Below are 13,449 nucleotides of genomic sequence, written 5' to 3'. Positions count from 1 at the left end.
GAAGTCCTTGTTCTGTATTCTGAGGTAAACTTTCTCAGGTAGGCATGTGCTGTTTGTAAGATAATTTTATGAAAAATACAATTTGCTTTTCTTTTTTTTATCAACAGGACAATCTTCAGGGTTACAAGACCCAGAATAAATTTTTAAATAAGGAGATTTTGGAACTTTCTGCTCTACGAAGAAATGCAGAAGCAAGAGAGAGAGAATGGCAGGCAAAGGTCAGGTTAAAACTGTGTGTTCTCGTTTTAGCAATGTCTAAGCAGTTTTCCAAAGTGCAGTTGTAAATCTACACAGGGAGCATAACTGTGGAAGGGGAATGGAACAACTTGGATGTATTCAATGTAACAGGTTAAAAAATCAAGTTCCCCCAAACACAGTCCTTCCAGACTAGTCTTGCTGAGTGGATTCTTAAAAGAAGTAATTGACTTTAAAACAGTGTTAACCAGTGGAACTTTTCCATAACTTATGCACATAGGCATGTGTGTTTGTGAAAACACTGTTTCCTTGGAATTAAGGCTGTTATGTTCTTGAAATATGCAAAAGACAGGATGCGCGTGGACTTGAAATGTCATTGGGGTAGAGCGTGAAGGATGATTATGGTATGGTGAATGTAACTATGGAAGCGTGTTTCTATGTAGATGAATTTGACTGTGGAGAAATTGCAGGTAAATAATGAAGATTTCCATTGCCTGGGGCTAGGAAAAATGCACACATCCATAGCTAAGGCAAGATACCTGTAGCTATGTTTTGCTAGGGTTTGCTTTTGGTTTGTTTGAAATGATGCACACAGCAGCCAGGTCTAAATGCTGTCTTTCTTGCACAGAGGTGGGTATTGGCAATTCCTACATGTTATTACCTAACTTGTGTCTTTAAAATGCCATTTAAATTCATGTTGTTCAAACATGCATAGACTAAAGCTGTTATTTCAAAAGCACAAAGCGATTGAGCTGTATTTCATACACTGTAATGATAATTAAAGCTTGCTCAGATTTTCTGCATGTGAAAATATAGGTGGTAGAAAACCTCTTATCTGCTAGTCTCCTTGTCGTGGTTTAATGCCAGCCAGCAACTAAGTACCACACAGCCACTCGCTCACTTCCCCTGCTGGGATGGGGATGAGCATCAGGGAAAAGAACAGTAAAACCTATGGGTTGAGATAAGAACAGTTTAATAATTGCTATAAAATATAATAATAATAATAATAGTAATGAAAAGGGAGACAACAAAAAGAGAGAGAAATAAAACTCAAGAGAGACAAGTGATGCACAATACAACTGCTCACCACCTGCTGACTGATACCCAGCCCGACCCGAGCAGCAGTCTGCCCTCCTGGGTACCTCCCTCCAGTTTATATACTGGCCATGATGTGCTGTGGTATGGAACACCTTTTTGGCTAGTTTGGGTCCCTACAGGCTTCTTGTGCCCCTCCTCACTGGCACAGCATGAGAGACTGAAAAGTCCTTGATCAGGGTAAGCGCTACTGAGCAACAGCTGAGTAAACCATCGGTGTCTTATCAGCATTATTCCCAGGCTAAAGCCAAAACGCAGGATTGTACCAGCTACTAGGAAGAAAACTAACTCTATCCCAGTGAAACCAGGACATGTCTTAAAAGACTTCATGTAAAAAGCCACAAGTATCTGAGGTTTCTTTCCCGAGTACTTTATATGCAGAATTTTACAGTAGTGTAATAAAATGCATGTGCCACAAAAATGAAAAAGTAAATCTGACTGTTCTGGACTTACAGGTTTCTAAGCAACATAAGCTAATAGAATAATATTGAACCAGATTTTAGACAAAGTGTAGTACAAAGTAAATTTCTGAAGACTTATAATAGTACATGTTGTTTTCTGCAGTATACGAGCTTGGAAGCCAAACTCTGTCAGATAGAAAGTAAATACTTGATCTTGCTTCAAGAAATGAAAAATCCTGTTTGTTCTGAGGAGCAGAGTCCTGCTCGTGAGGTCATCACACAGTTACTGGAAGATGCTTTGAAAGCAGAAAGCAGTGAACAACCAGAACAAGCATTTTTCAAACCACACCTGGTCAGGTAATTTGGTCCTATTAAAATAACTATGTCTATCTTGGTCAGTGGTCCCGGTTCTAACACTGGAAATCAGATAGTTGGGATATATTTGCAGGATTTGGGGTTTTCAGTGTATTTCCCTTCATGCATAACAGTATCATCATGAAATCCTTTTGGCAGTATAAATACATTTATTGTTTTATTTAATATACAGTAGAAAACTCAAATGTTGCCATATAGCTGCTGAAGGTACGCTACGGAAGAGATGGGTTCATTGGAACTTGACCATGTTCTGAAATAAATTACTTCATCTGTATAGTAATAAATATTGGAATATGGGCATGAAATCTGGAACTATATGGAACTATATGGACGTATATGGAACTATAAAAATAATTTTGAAATCAAGTATACACTTTTGAAATGTTTAAATAATAATTATTAAAACTTGAAAACTGGGAAGTGCCTTGAGGGATATTTGCAGTAACTTTAGGATGGGAATTTGAGAGTTTCAGGGCTACTGAACACATTTTTTTAAAGCCTTTTTTCTTTTTTCCCCCTTCCATTTCAGTGAATATGATATATATGGTTTTCAGACAGTCCCAGAGGATGATGATGAGGAGAAACTAGTAGCAAAATCACGAGCTTTGGACCTAAGATCGCTTTCTCTCAGTGAAAATCGAGAGATCTCCACAGGAGTAAAATGGGAAAACTATCTTGCCAGCACAATGAATAGGGAGATGATGCGCTGTGTAGAACTGAAGAACCTTATTCGGTCTGGAATTCCACATGAGCATCGTTCCAAGATGTGGAAGTGGTGCGTCAATCTCCATGTTAAAAAATTCAAGGACAGCACAGTTCCTGGCTACTTCCAAACCTTGCTTCAGAACGCTCTGGAAAAACAAAATCCTGCATCGAAACAAATTGAGTTGGATCTCTTGAGAACTTTGCCAAACAACAAACATTATTCCTCCCCAACATCCGAAGGGATCCAGAAGCTGCGAAATGTGCTGCTGGCATTTTCATGGAGAAATCCTGATATAGGATATTGCCAAGGGCTCAACAGGTAAGATTTTGCAGACTATGCAGTGAAACTGCATACTTAGCCTTTCAAATCACGTGTATAGCAATGTGCTTTTGGGCAGGCATTTGCCTTATGGTTTGCATGTTCATGATTTATGTTGTAATAAATAACTATCATATTTCTTTAAAACAATAAAAAAAGGAATACCTGGATCATTAAACTTGTAAAATCAGCTTGACCAAAGAACTGGCACGGGGATTAACTCACATTGAGAAACAGGCTACTTAAATGAAGTTTTATGTTGTCTTCATGTCAATTCTAGGGGATCCTTTTGTGTGAAAAAAAATGTTAGGATTTTTTGATTTATTTATTTATTTTAAACCAAGCAGAAATAAATGCTTGTAAGTTTTTGGGTTGGGTTTTTTTTTTTTTTCACACTGTAAGGCCAGAGATTTCAGCATTTCCCTCAATGCCTTCAGTCAGAATTGCAGTAATCAATGTAAGGATGATTCTCATGCTACAGCAAGAAGACAAGAAAGATTTGAAGTCATTGCAGTTGGCGTTTGCTGAAATAGTTTTGGTACTTTGAGATCTTTAGTAAAGGAAGGTGTTATTTGAAGCACCCTCCCCCATGAAATAATACTGTGGGTGTCAATTTGTGCACTCATTTATGTACTAGAATAGGGTAAAAGACTTTTGAACTAAAGCAGCTTTATCATTTGAAACTGCACTGAAGAAGTAGTAGAATAGAAGCAGTGAATAATGTAGTAGAGAAAAGGAGGTGGTGATAGCAGTAGTAGAGATAGTGAATAATGCAGTAATGGAAAGTATTCTTTTTCTAAGTATTCACCACTAGTGGTTATGCTCTGTGGGTAAGTCATATTTTTAGTATTAGTCTTGCTGCTGTGTCACAAGACGTGTGAAGAACAGAGCTGTTGCAGTCTCGGAGCAAAACACCTCTGGTAGCTAGGCGTTAGAAATGCTTTTGCTACATTTGAGCTTTCTCTACAGCTTTATTTTCTCCTGCAATGTTTTTGGGTTTCTTGTAAGTAGTTCTGCACTTGGGTATACCTCTAAATCAGCAAATCAGGTGTTTATTCCATGCTTTAGTCCTCTTAAGCTTTCAAAGTGTTATCACCATATTAAGCTGTGTAGCATCAGAAGCAATTCTTGTTGCTACAGCTCCTCTAGCATATAGATATAAAACAAGTTTACTTGGAGAAAGATCTTGGAGGTAACCTTTCATATTCAAACAACTATCAGCAACATCAAGTTATTCTCTGGGGTTTTTTTTTTTTCTTTTATAATAGTCACTGGAAACAGGAAAACCAGGAATGCTGCTGCTGTTTAATCTCTTTTTTTCTTCCCTACTTTAAGAAGTTGCTGGAACAAGTTTAGTCGTTGAAAAATTTTAGAGCTTTTTATGCTCCTTAAAAGACAATGGTAGATAAGACAAAAGTGTTATTTACATTTATCTTAATGGATATAAAGTACACTTGCTAAAAAGGATTTTTCTAAACTTACAACAACTTTGTGTGAGGTGCAAGAACCATCTGTTCTTCTCTCCTTCAGTAAAGACAAGCAAAAATCTGGGACTTGGAAGCTTCTCGTTATTTTGCCACAGTTCCTGGAAAAATGGCATCAAGCAAATCACTGCTTTCGCCTTTATCTCTTTTCTTATTTAACTGAATAAAAATGCTTGGTGTGGCTGAGAAGGCATCTCATTGCTCCATCTTAAACTTCATTAACAGTTTTGCTGTTCAGTGCTCTCCTGTTACTACTTTTATCTCTGCTGAACAGAAACAAAGGCATTATTTTTATTATTCTTAATATGTTCTGTGATGCTGTAATAATCTTTTTCTCAAATAAACCCTATTTTCAGATTGGTAGCGATTGCACTTCTGTACCTGGAACAGGAAGATGCTTTTTGGTGTCTAGTAACAATAGTGGAAGTTTTCATGCCTCGTGATTATTATACGAAGACACTGCTAGGATCTCAGGTACGTGCTCTGCCAGAGTAAAGCCTGTTCCTGTGAACTGCAGCCAGTCAAAACCTTTCTTCTCAAACTGTCTGATAGGCCTTTTGGGGGATGTGCTGGGGTGACAGAGGTGACTTGCAGGCATCAGTGCTCTTGTTTGGCCAAGGGCTCCGAGTACAACACCAAAATAACTGTTCAGTGACCTGCTTGGGGCTTCAGTCCTTAACCCCTCTTCGGATTATTAGCTTCGCAATACTGAGCTGTTTTATCATTTCTTTCCCCAATATTGGGAGGACGGGGGGGTTGGTTTTGGGCTCTGTGAGAGAGTGGGGGTGAGAATGCATTTCGGCAGTTCTGTGAGCAGTATATGCTGTAGCACTTCTCTGCTTTCAGATGATGCTCTGGTACCTGCTGCCTCCTCCAAGTCTTTCCGCAGCTTGTTCTCTGCTCCAGTGCTCTTGCACCAGTGCAGCACTAGTGACCAGTGGTAGGAACACATCTGCATGTGAGGAGACCTGTGAGACTGGGGTTGATTGTCAAGTAAAAGGTTGTGTCAGCAAGAGTGGTGTGCATTGAGATGGCCACATATGTTCTGGGTGAATCTAGCTTAGAAGTGTTAACTAGACAGTCCTGGGTTTCCTGGTCAACTCTTGAAAAACTTGCACTTACAGGCTGGTAACAGCCCTACTTAGAATAACATCTGTTGGAAGATTGGGAGCAATAATACCCTATTTGTCATCTCTTTAGGTTGACCAGCGAGTATTCAAGGATTTAATGAGCGAGAAGCTTCCACGACTCCATGCTCATTTTGAGCAATACAAAGTTGACTATACTCTTATCACTTTCAACTGGTTCCTTGTGGTATTTGTGGACAGCGTGGTCAGCGACATCCTTTTCAAAATCTGGGACTCCTTCCTCTATGAGGGACCAAAGGTGAACAGACTGAGCTAAGTTATTTCAGTTGTTACCTGGTAACAAAATGCTGTGGGGTTACCGAGGGCAGGGTGGAGGAAGGTTGTTTTACAAGAATCCTCTCAGTTAAAATCACTGGTAAAAGAAAAAGGAGGATATATGCATAAATAACCAGTCAAAACAGTTTCCATTTTACCTGTGTTCTGCAGGTTAACAGCTTGAGTTACATGGAAGAATTCTAAGTGCTGAGTATTTTCCTTTCACCACCCACCTTTTTTTTTAATCTTTGAAAAATAAAGCTATAGGCAGTGTCCTACATGAAGCTATCAATCAGTTTTAAGTAATTATATCAAAATGAGAGCTACTTCTCTGAAGAAGCAAGCTGAAGTGAAGGAAGCAGAAGTTGAAAGTATTGAAAGGATGCAAAAATTAGTTATAACCAAGTGTTAGCGTTCAGCTTGTCTCTGCAGCAACTATTTTTGTTCTTTCTGCAGACACTGAAAGTACAACTGCCACAGAATGACTGTCTGGGCTCCTTATCTCATAAATTAAGGGACAGGGGTGAAAGAATTTTCATGTGTTTCATACTTGTTGAATTGCAGTGAAATAATATCACTGCAGGATTCAAACACTATAACAACATGAATCGTAGGCAATTGGAGAGAACAGGAGAGTTATAAGAAGACAACAACTGCATGTTAGCTAGATTTCTTGGCTTCATCTGAGCATTCTAACATGCAATAGTATTTTGGTTGTGTGTTCATTCAAGTAGCTTTTAAGCATCATGGTATTTTGTGAAGGGAGCCAGGTACAGACTGATGAAGTTCAGAACTTCCTGAAGCCTTTTCAGAATGAAGTAATGTTTCTTCCAGCTTGTGCCAAAGCTGATTGACAAACTGGTGTCAGAAATTCCTTCAGCATCAGACCCCAATGTGATGGGAAAATTCAAGGCATTGGAAAACAACCCGTTTAAAAAGCAGAACTTAATTTTAGCTCTGAAGTAACTTAATAAATGCATTCAGCAGGCCCAGCAGTCTTTGTTATGCAGCTGAATTAGGAACTCATAAATTGGTGAGAATGTGTATGCTATAACTCCAGTATTGCATTCTGGATAGAACTGCAGAACACCTTGTCTTGGTTACAGCCACAGCCGAAGGGTTTGGCAGCTTTTGGAAATGGGGGACAGGGCGAGAAGGGAGCTCGAGGAAGGTGTGATTAGGTAGCTCAAATTCACCCTGTAGGAAGATTAACACTTAGGAAGAGTAACACTTTTCCTTTGAGTTTATAATAGATGATGATGAGACTCAGTGCATTCTGTTCTTGTAAAGAACCAAACATTGTATGTATTGTTATCAGGTCATATTCCGATTTGCCCTGGCACTTTTTAAATACAAAGAAGAGGAAATCTTAAAACTGCAAGATTCAATGTCCATCTTCAAGTACCTCCGGTATTTCACACGCACTATACTTGATGCTAGGTGGGTAACTCAAACTTGTGTGTAACTGAAAGACTTGTACTTGGGCGCAGAAGAAATCTGTTGTGGGGTTTTGTTTTATTTTGGTTTTATCTAGATCTTGATATATAAAGTAACTAGAGATGAAACTAACTACTGAGATTTCTCCTGAGAAGCTGTATCTAGTGGAGACAAAAGCACAACTAATGAATGCATAATGGTAAATTTTTACCTGTGGTAGAGATTACTTGGCCAGGTTGGTCTGGTTTAGCAGTTGTATCATGGTAGAAACACATCAGAATTTCAACCGTAGGTGAATTCTCCCCCCATTGCAGATACATCTTATGTGGTAAAATGTTTTACGATAAATAAATCCACATCCTGGCTCATGTATTAAAAGCATGAGCTATGACCCACTAGGCTTGGTCTCTTATGCATCATTAATGCATGAGCTAATGCCACATAACTCCAGCTGATTTTAAGATATACTTTGAAGCAGAGAATAAATGCAAATCAGATACTCTTCTTTAGTCCTTGCATAGGAGTTGCAGTTTGTAAATTAGTCTGGTGTTTTTAGGTTCCTAGTTCTAGTGTAGAGCACTAGATTAATCTTAAAAAGAAGTGTCATATTGGGATTGGTTTAACGGCCGAAAATGTTTTGCACAGATTTTGAATTTAATACAAAATCATATATTGGAATCTGAGGTGACTGTTTTTACCGTAACAAATTCCATATGAATTTACGCTTATACTTTGGCTCCTACTGCAAAAGCTGTTTATTGTTTTTACTTCCTGTGTTTCAGTTTTGACTCGAGAGAAGTTAAAACTGAATAATCTTACTCTGTGCTTAAAAAAGCTGGCTGGAACTGATGCAACTGATTTAAACAGTGAAAGTCTTGATAACAGATGTTTCCTCTGCTGAAATGTCTCCAGACACTCCTGAGGGGGGGTTGCATGGTGCGTTGTATTTTAGCATTCCCCTCTTTATTTGAGAAATGCTGGGCAGTTGTTGTACTCAGCTGTCTGTGACCAAAATAAATGCTGACTCCGATTCCCAATCTGGAAGTGACAGGGAAGTATGTACTTGATTTTGGGAAGAGGGAGCACATATTTTTAGCAGAAAACGATAAATAAAACAAACTTGTAGATATTTTATAATTGATAAATAGGTTATTTTAGAGCTTATAATGCAATGTGTAATATGTAGTACCTATGGTACCACAGCAGGATCGCCAGTAACTAAAGGTTGCAAAAGAAAAGGGGAGAAAAACCCTAAATCTTTCTGTTCTTGCCTAATTTGAACAAAATTTTGGTATTTAATCAGAGCTGCAGATTTGGCTTTCCCTTCCTTTTCCAATTAGGAAACAGAAATGATGTTTTGGCTCTCCTCTCTAAACTCTCTGGTGCTGAAATAACCTATGTTAAAGACTTATAAATTGCTGGAAGAGATCTCGTTTTGGTGTTAAAAATTAACTAACTGGGTATCTTTGGCAGAACTCAGTGCATCAAAAATACCTGCAATACAAGAGGGACTTGTACAAGGGCAGGTAGTGACAGGACAAGGGGGAATGGCTTTAAACTGGCCCGGGGAGATTTAGATTAGACATTGGGAAAAAACTCTTTATTATGAGGGTGGTGTGTTCCATTTGTGTACAAGTTTTACAATAGCAAAATTTACAACAGCAACAAGAACTTGGCCAGTGAAGCTGTGGTGGCTTGCAGGTGGTTTGCCAACTGTCAAGCATTTGATAACACTTTATTACTTGAAATAACATTAAAACCGAGTGCTTTATAGAACTTTCTTGCAATACTGGTAACATCTGAGACCTCCTCAGGTATGTGAAGGAGACCAGCGATACCAGCCACGTGCTAAATACTTACATGGATGAAGTTCAAAACTGATTTTAAAAACCCCCAAGTATGAATGTTTGTTTTCTCATGTGTAACCTTACAGGAAACTGACTGCTATTGCTTTTGGAGACCTGAATCCTTTTCCATTACGTCAGATCAGGAACCGGAGGACCTATCACCTGGAGAAAGTGCGCCTTGAACTAACTGAACTAGAAGCCATTCGTGAGGATTTCCTGCGTGAACGAGAGACGTGTGTAGAAAAAAGAGACCTTATTAGTGATGATGAGGAGGATAGTTGAAACTACTCAACATAACCTTTTCTTTGGGATCGTGACCAAAGTGAGTTAACCTCCAAAACACTTTATTAATCCTGTCAAACAGAATGTAAACTAGTTCCTTGGAAATATGCAGGACAGATTTCCAAACCCCAGCACTTTCAGAAATACTGCTTTGTATGGAGGCCAAACACTTCTGTTTACATTTATGTTCATGGAATTGTATGTAGAGCACTTAATATCTGTCTCAGTTTAGTCAGTCAGATGAATTGCCACTTGTTTTCTCACCGTGCACTGTTAGTGCCCGTATGTGAAACAGTAGTAAGATAAGTCCACACTCTGTTTACTACATTCATTGCCATTCTGTGGGGTTTTTTGTAGCACAGGTTCCATGTGGGAAGACATCATATTTTTTGGTTTCGTGTTGGTTCAGTAAATGGCTTTCATCATGTTGTCCTTGAATAAACTAGCCATTCCTGAGGTCACAAATGAGAAAAGTATGGAATGAAGCACAGGAAGAGCTTTTACATTCCTTTGTCTTTTTCTGAGGAGACATGAAATGGATCATCAAACAGAACACTTGAATATATGTACTTAAAGTAAAGGTAGAGTAAGTACCTATTCATCACTAAATGTTCAGTGTATACTGAAGCAGTGATACCAAACATCAGTTATGTTTTTCTGGGCAGCTGTGTTGATAAAAATTCTCCTTCATGCTGAGGGGTTTATAGATCAAATTCTGTTTAGTCCATTTTATTTCTATATTCTTTTTCTGATTGCAATGTCTCAAAAAAGCCACAACCAAAACTCAGCTCTTATGGAAGAATGGAACTTGTCACAGGAGCACCATGTTTCAGTAGAGGTTTGGGTTTGTCATGTGGTTTTGTTTGTTTTGGGGCTGGTTTTTTTTTTTTTTTTTTTTTTTTTTTTTTTAATATATTTTAATGCTTCTTCCTATTTAGGGCTTAAAATAAGATGAACTCTCGTTCTTTCAGAAGAAACATAGCATTCTTTTTGCATGAATGTATAACTATTGTACAATAGTGGTAGCAATAGGATTCCTAAAACAAATATTTATCAATCAATCAGAGGAGCCTAAAGGTCACAGCACACACGGAGAAGTTCACGATCCTTTTCCAGCAGGAAAATGCAATATTCTCTTAATGTGCTCAGCTTTGCTGTGAGTGTTGCATCCACATCCTACAAGACAGCTGGAAGGAAACACTTGGGGTGTTTAGCTGTAGTGTTTCTGGCTGTGGAACCGTGATTGGAGGCCATTCTTTATCATTTGATGATGAGCAATACTGTTAAACGGTTCTGAGGATGAGGAAGGTTTCTTTCTTGCTGGCTGTTCTCTGGACTTTTGCCATGTTCTTTCTTGAGCCTTTGAATCTTCAGACTGTTGGATTGACTTAAATGTTATATCTGCATATGTCGGGATAAAAGTAGCATTCAAATACTGGGCAGCAGATCAGCTCTGGGGCAGTGCTGAATTGGCTAAAACCAAAACTGGTTGTTGGGAACGGTCAAGAGCATCAAGCATTTGCTTTGAGTGTTTTCTTTTGGGTTTCTGAGAACAAGTTAGGACTTCTTTATCAGGAATACTCATGTAATTGTTTTAGAAAACCTAAGTATGTGTGGGAAGAAATCCCACTTCTGTTTCACAGCACTTTTCTTCTTGAGAATGTATTTGTAGCCTTCTCTAAATCAGTGTATTATCAGTCAATTTATCTGGAAGGGAAATACTTCATCAGTGGTGAACATTGTAACTCACAGGACTACTTTGGATATAAAATGTATGCTTCTTGTATGCCATAATTTTAAATTAGCAAACAAATCCTTGCCAATGAGGGACACATTGGATGATTCTCTCGATTTGCATGTTACTTGTCTTCTAAAGTGTCCCCTACCTTGTCTATTGTAAGCAGTAGTTTGGGGGTTTTTATTTCCCACTTACTCTCGGTTGTGTACTTGAGTTTATTAGGCAGGTTTTTCATATTATTGCATGTACTGTATTTTTTTACTTACAATCAGTGTTTGAATATAAAAATGGGACCAGATTTTCTACTTTTCTAGTTAATGCTGTCTTGGTTTTGAAAGAGCTGGTCTCTAAATCAATTTGTAATGTATGTCCTGGCTTTTTGGTTTGGTTTTGTTTTAATCTTGTTTTCAAGTGTTAAATGAAATCTTTCTAAACTGAAGATCTTCTGTCAGTGGCAACAGTTGAAATGCTAAGGTGAAGAATTTATAAGTCTGTATCTACCCTATTCCTACAAATTCCTGGGGTTTGAGTCTTCACTATGAACTAGTCCTATGGCTTTAGGAGATGTTTTCAGACTGATCTCATTGAAGCCTTCAGGTTGTGAAAATGAAACTAACTTTAGGGCAACTGTTTGGTAAGTTGTCTAGCTGACAAAACATGACCTGCAATGTTACAGGACCATTTCTGATGGTTAAATTTGTGTGTGTGTGGTGCTGTGCTTCATTCTGTAAGTTGTTACCCAATTGTACAGTAAAAGTAAGTAGCACTGTTTCTTATGCCACTGTGTGAATCTAATACATGAATGTTTGGAAGCTTATGGAAATTGTGTTTCCTCTGGCTATTTCATTAGCTTGCAAACATGAAATGAGTTGATGCTGTTACATTCAAATTCCCAGCGAGCTGTTGATTTCATTTTGTTAAGCATTGTTACTGATGCCGTAGTTGAAAGGTCAAAAAATTGCAGAGGTAACTAACCTCTGACCACTAGAAGTATACATGGAACAAAAATGAGATGCATATAGCAGGAAGCAATGTCAGGGGAAGCTTGCCTAGCTGTTGCAGATGTCTTTGGGTGACTCTTAGTTTTCTAGCAGTGCTTTGTATGGTAACTTTGAAGAGTAGTAACCAGTTAGGGACATGCAAGATATACAGGCAGCATTTAAACCCGATGAAACCAAGCACAAATATAGTGTGACTCCATGGCCTGCAAAAGCTGATCTGCATAGATACCAAGTGTTTGTATTTAGAAGTAAACTTCTGAAAGAGTGCACGAGGATTTAACATTCTTGTCAGCCACTTAGTGGGGAATTGACTTGTTAATGCAAATAAAGACTGCTAAGACTCTTCTTTAACTTCAAGGTCATGCACATATGTGCAGAGTTCCTTTTGCATCTTCATACATGTATGCATGGCTTTCCAGTGAAACTTCTGGTTACTTGTTTAAAATGCTGTTATCTTCTGTTAAATAGGCAAAAAATTGGTGCACTACACCACTAGCTATTAAAACTGCACAGTATTTCAGCTTTACCTGTCCATGTGTACAGGTAGTATTATCATCCAGTGTTATCAGATTGTTTGGTGGTTGCTTATGTTTTTTTACCAGCTATGTAATCAATATGTCAAGGATTTTTTGTTGCCCTTAGGTGTCTTCTGTGAGAGATTCTCCCCTTGCCCTCAATCTTTGTAAGCATGGTAAGATATTTCAGCAGAAAGGGAAAGATCTTTTTTTTAGTTCCTTAAGACATCAGGAATGAATGAATGGTCTTAAATTTGCCAGAGTTTGTATGTTCAGTCATGCTTAACTGAGAAATGGAAAATTAATCCATTTCATGGAATTCTGTACCTGTTTAAGTGGATGTTCCCTTAAGTGCCATGTTAGAAATCAGCAATATGCGGTACAAGAACTTTGAATCACAAAACATAAGTCATGTTATTTTCATAAAGATTGATGTAAATTAAAAATAAATTGTTTATTACTTTACAGCTTGCTCTGGTTCTTTTTTCTTTTTCCTTTTTTGTTTTTTCGATAACAGATGGAAATGACTGTGGGTGCCGTCAGGACAAACGAGTAGCAAAGCTGGTGTTACTGTCTCATAATATGATTTGAGAGAGTCTCTATAAAGGAACATAGATACAAATTTGGCTGTGAAGCATGAAGATGTGAACTA

General features: G+C 38.2%; 2 protein-coding genes across 3 annotated transcripts in view; both read left to right on the top strand.

Moving 5' to 3' along the window:
• TBC1D2B (TBC1 domain family member 2B) overlaps positions 1–13,262 on the top strand; it is a 32,543-nt gene extending 19,281 nt beyond the window's left edge. Inside the window, exons 7-13 of the mRNA XM_030498026.1 lie at positions 108–218; positions 1,855–2,048; positions 2,596–3,090; positions 4,931–5,048; positions 5,775–5,960; positions 7,296–7,417; positions 9,348–13,262. Coding sequence (XP_030353886.1) covers positions 108–218; positions 1,855–2,048; positions 2,596–3,090; positions 4,931–5,048; positions 5,775–5,960; positions 7,296–7,417; positions 9,348–9,543 — 1,422 coding nt within the window. The 3' untranslated portion in view covers positions 9,544–13,262. The remainder of the gene's footprint in view (positions 1–107; positions 219–1,854; positions 2,049–2,595; positions 3,091–4,930; positions 5,049–5,774; positions 5,961–7,295; positions 7,418–9,347) is intronic.
• The window catches only part of DAPK2 (death associated protein kinase 2), a 57,463-nt gene continuing 53,527 nt past the window's right edge, over positions 9,514–13,449 (top strand). For both annotated transcript variants that reach the window (XM_030498040.1, XM_030498036.1), the window contains exon 1: positions 9,514–9,583. In XM_030498040.1, the coding sequence (XP_030353900.1) occupies positions 9,524–9,583 (60 nt within the window). In that variant the 5' untranslated portion in view covers positions 9,514–9,523. The remainder of the gene's footprint in view (positions 9,584–13,449) is intronic.

The sequence above is a fragment of the Strigops habroptila genome, chromosome 9 (assembly GCF_004027225.2).
Source record: "Strigops habroptila isolate Jane chromosome 9, bStrHab1.2.pri, whole genome shotgun sequence".
In the NCBI taxonomy this organism is placed as follows: Eukaryota; Metazoa; Chordata; class Aves; order Psittaciformes; family Psittacidae; genus Strigops; species Strigops habroptila.
This window is presented reverse-complemented; position numbering and strand designations above follow the sequence as displayed.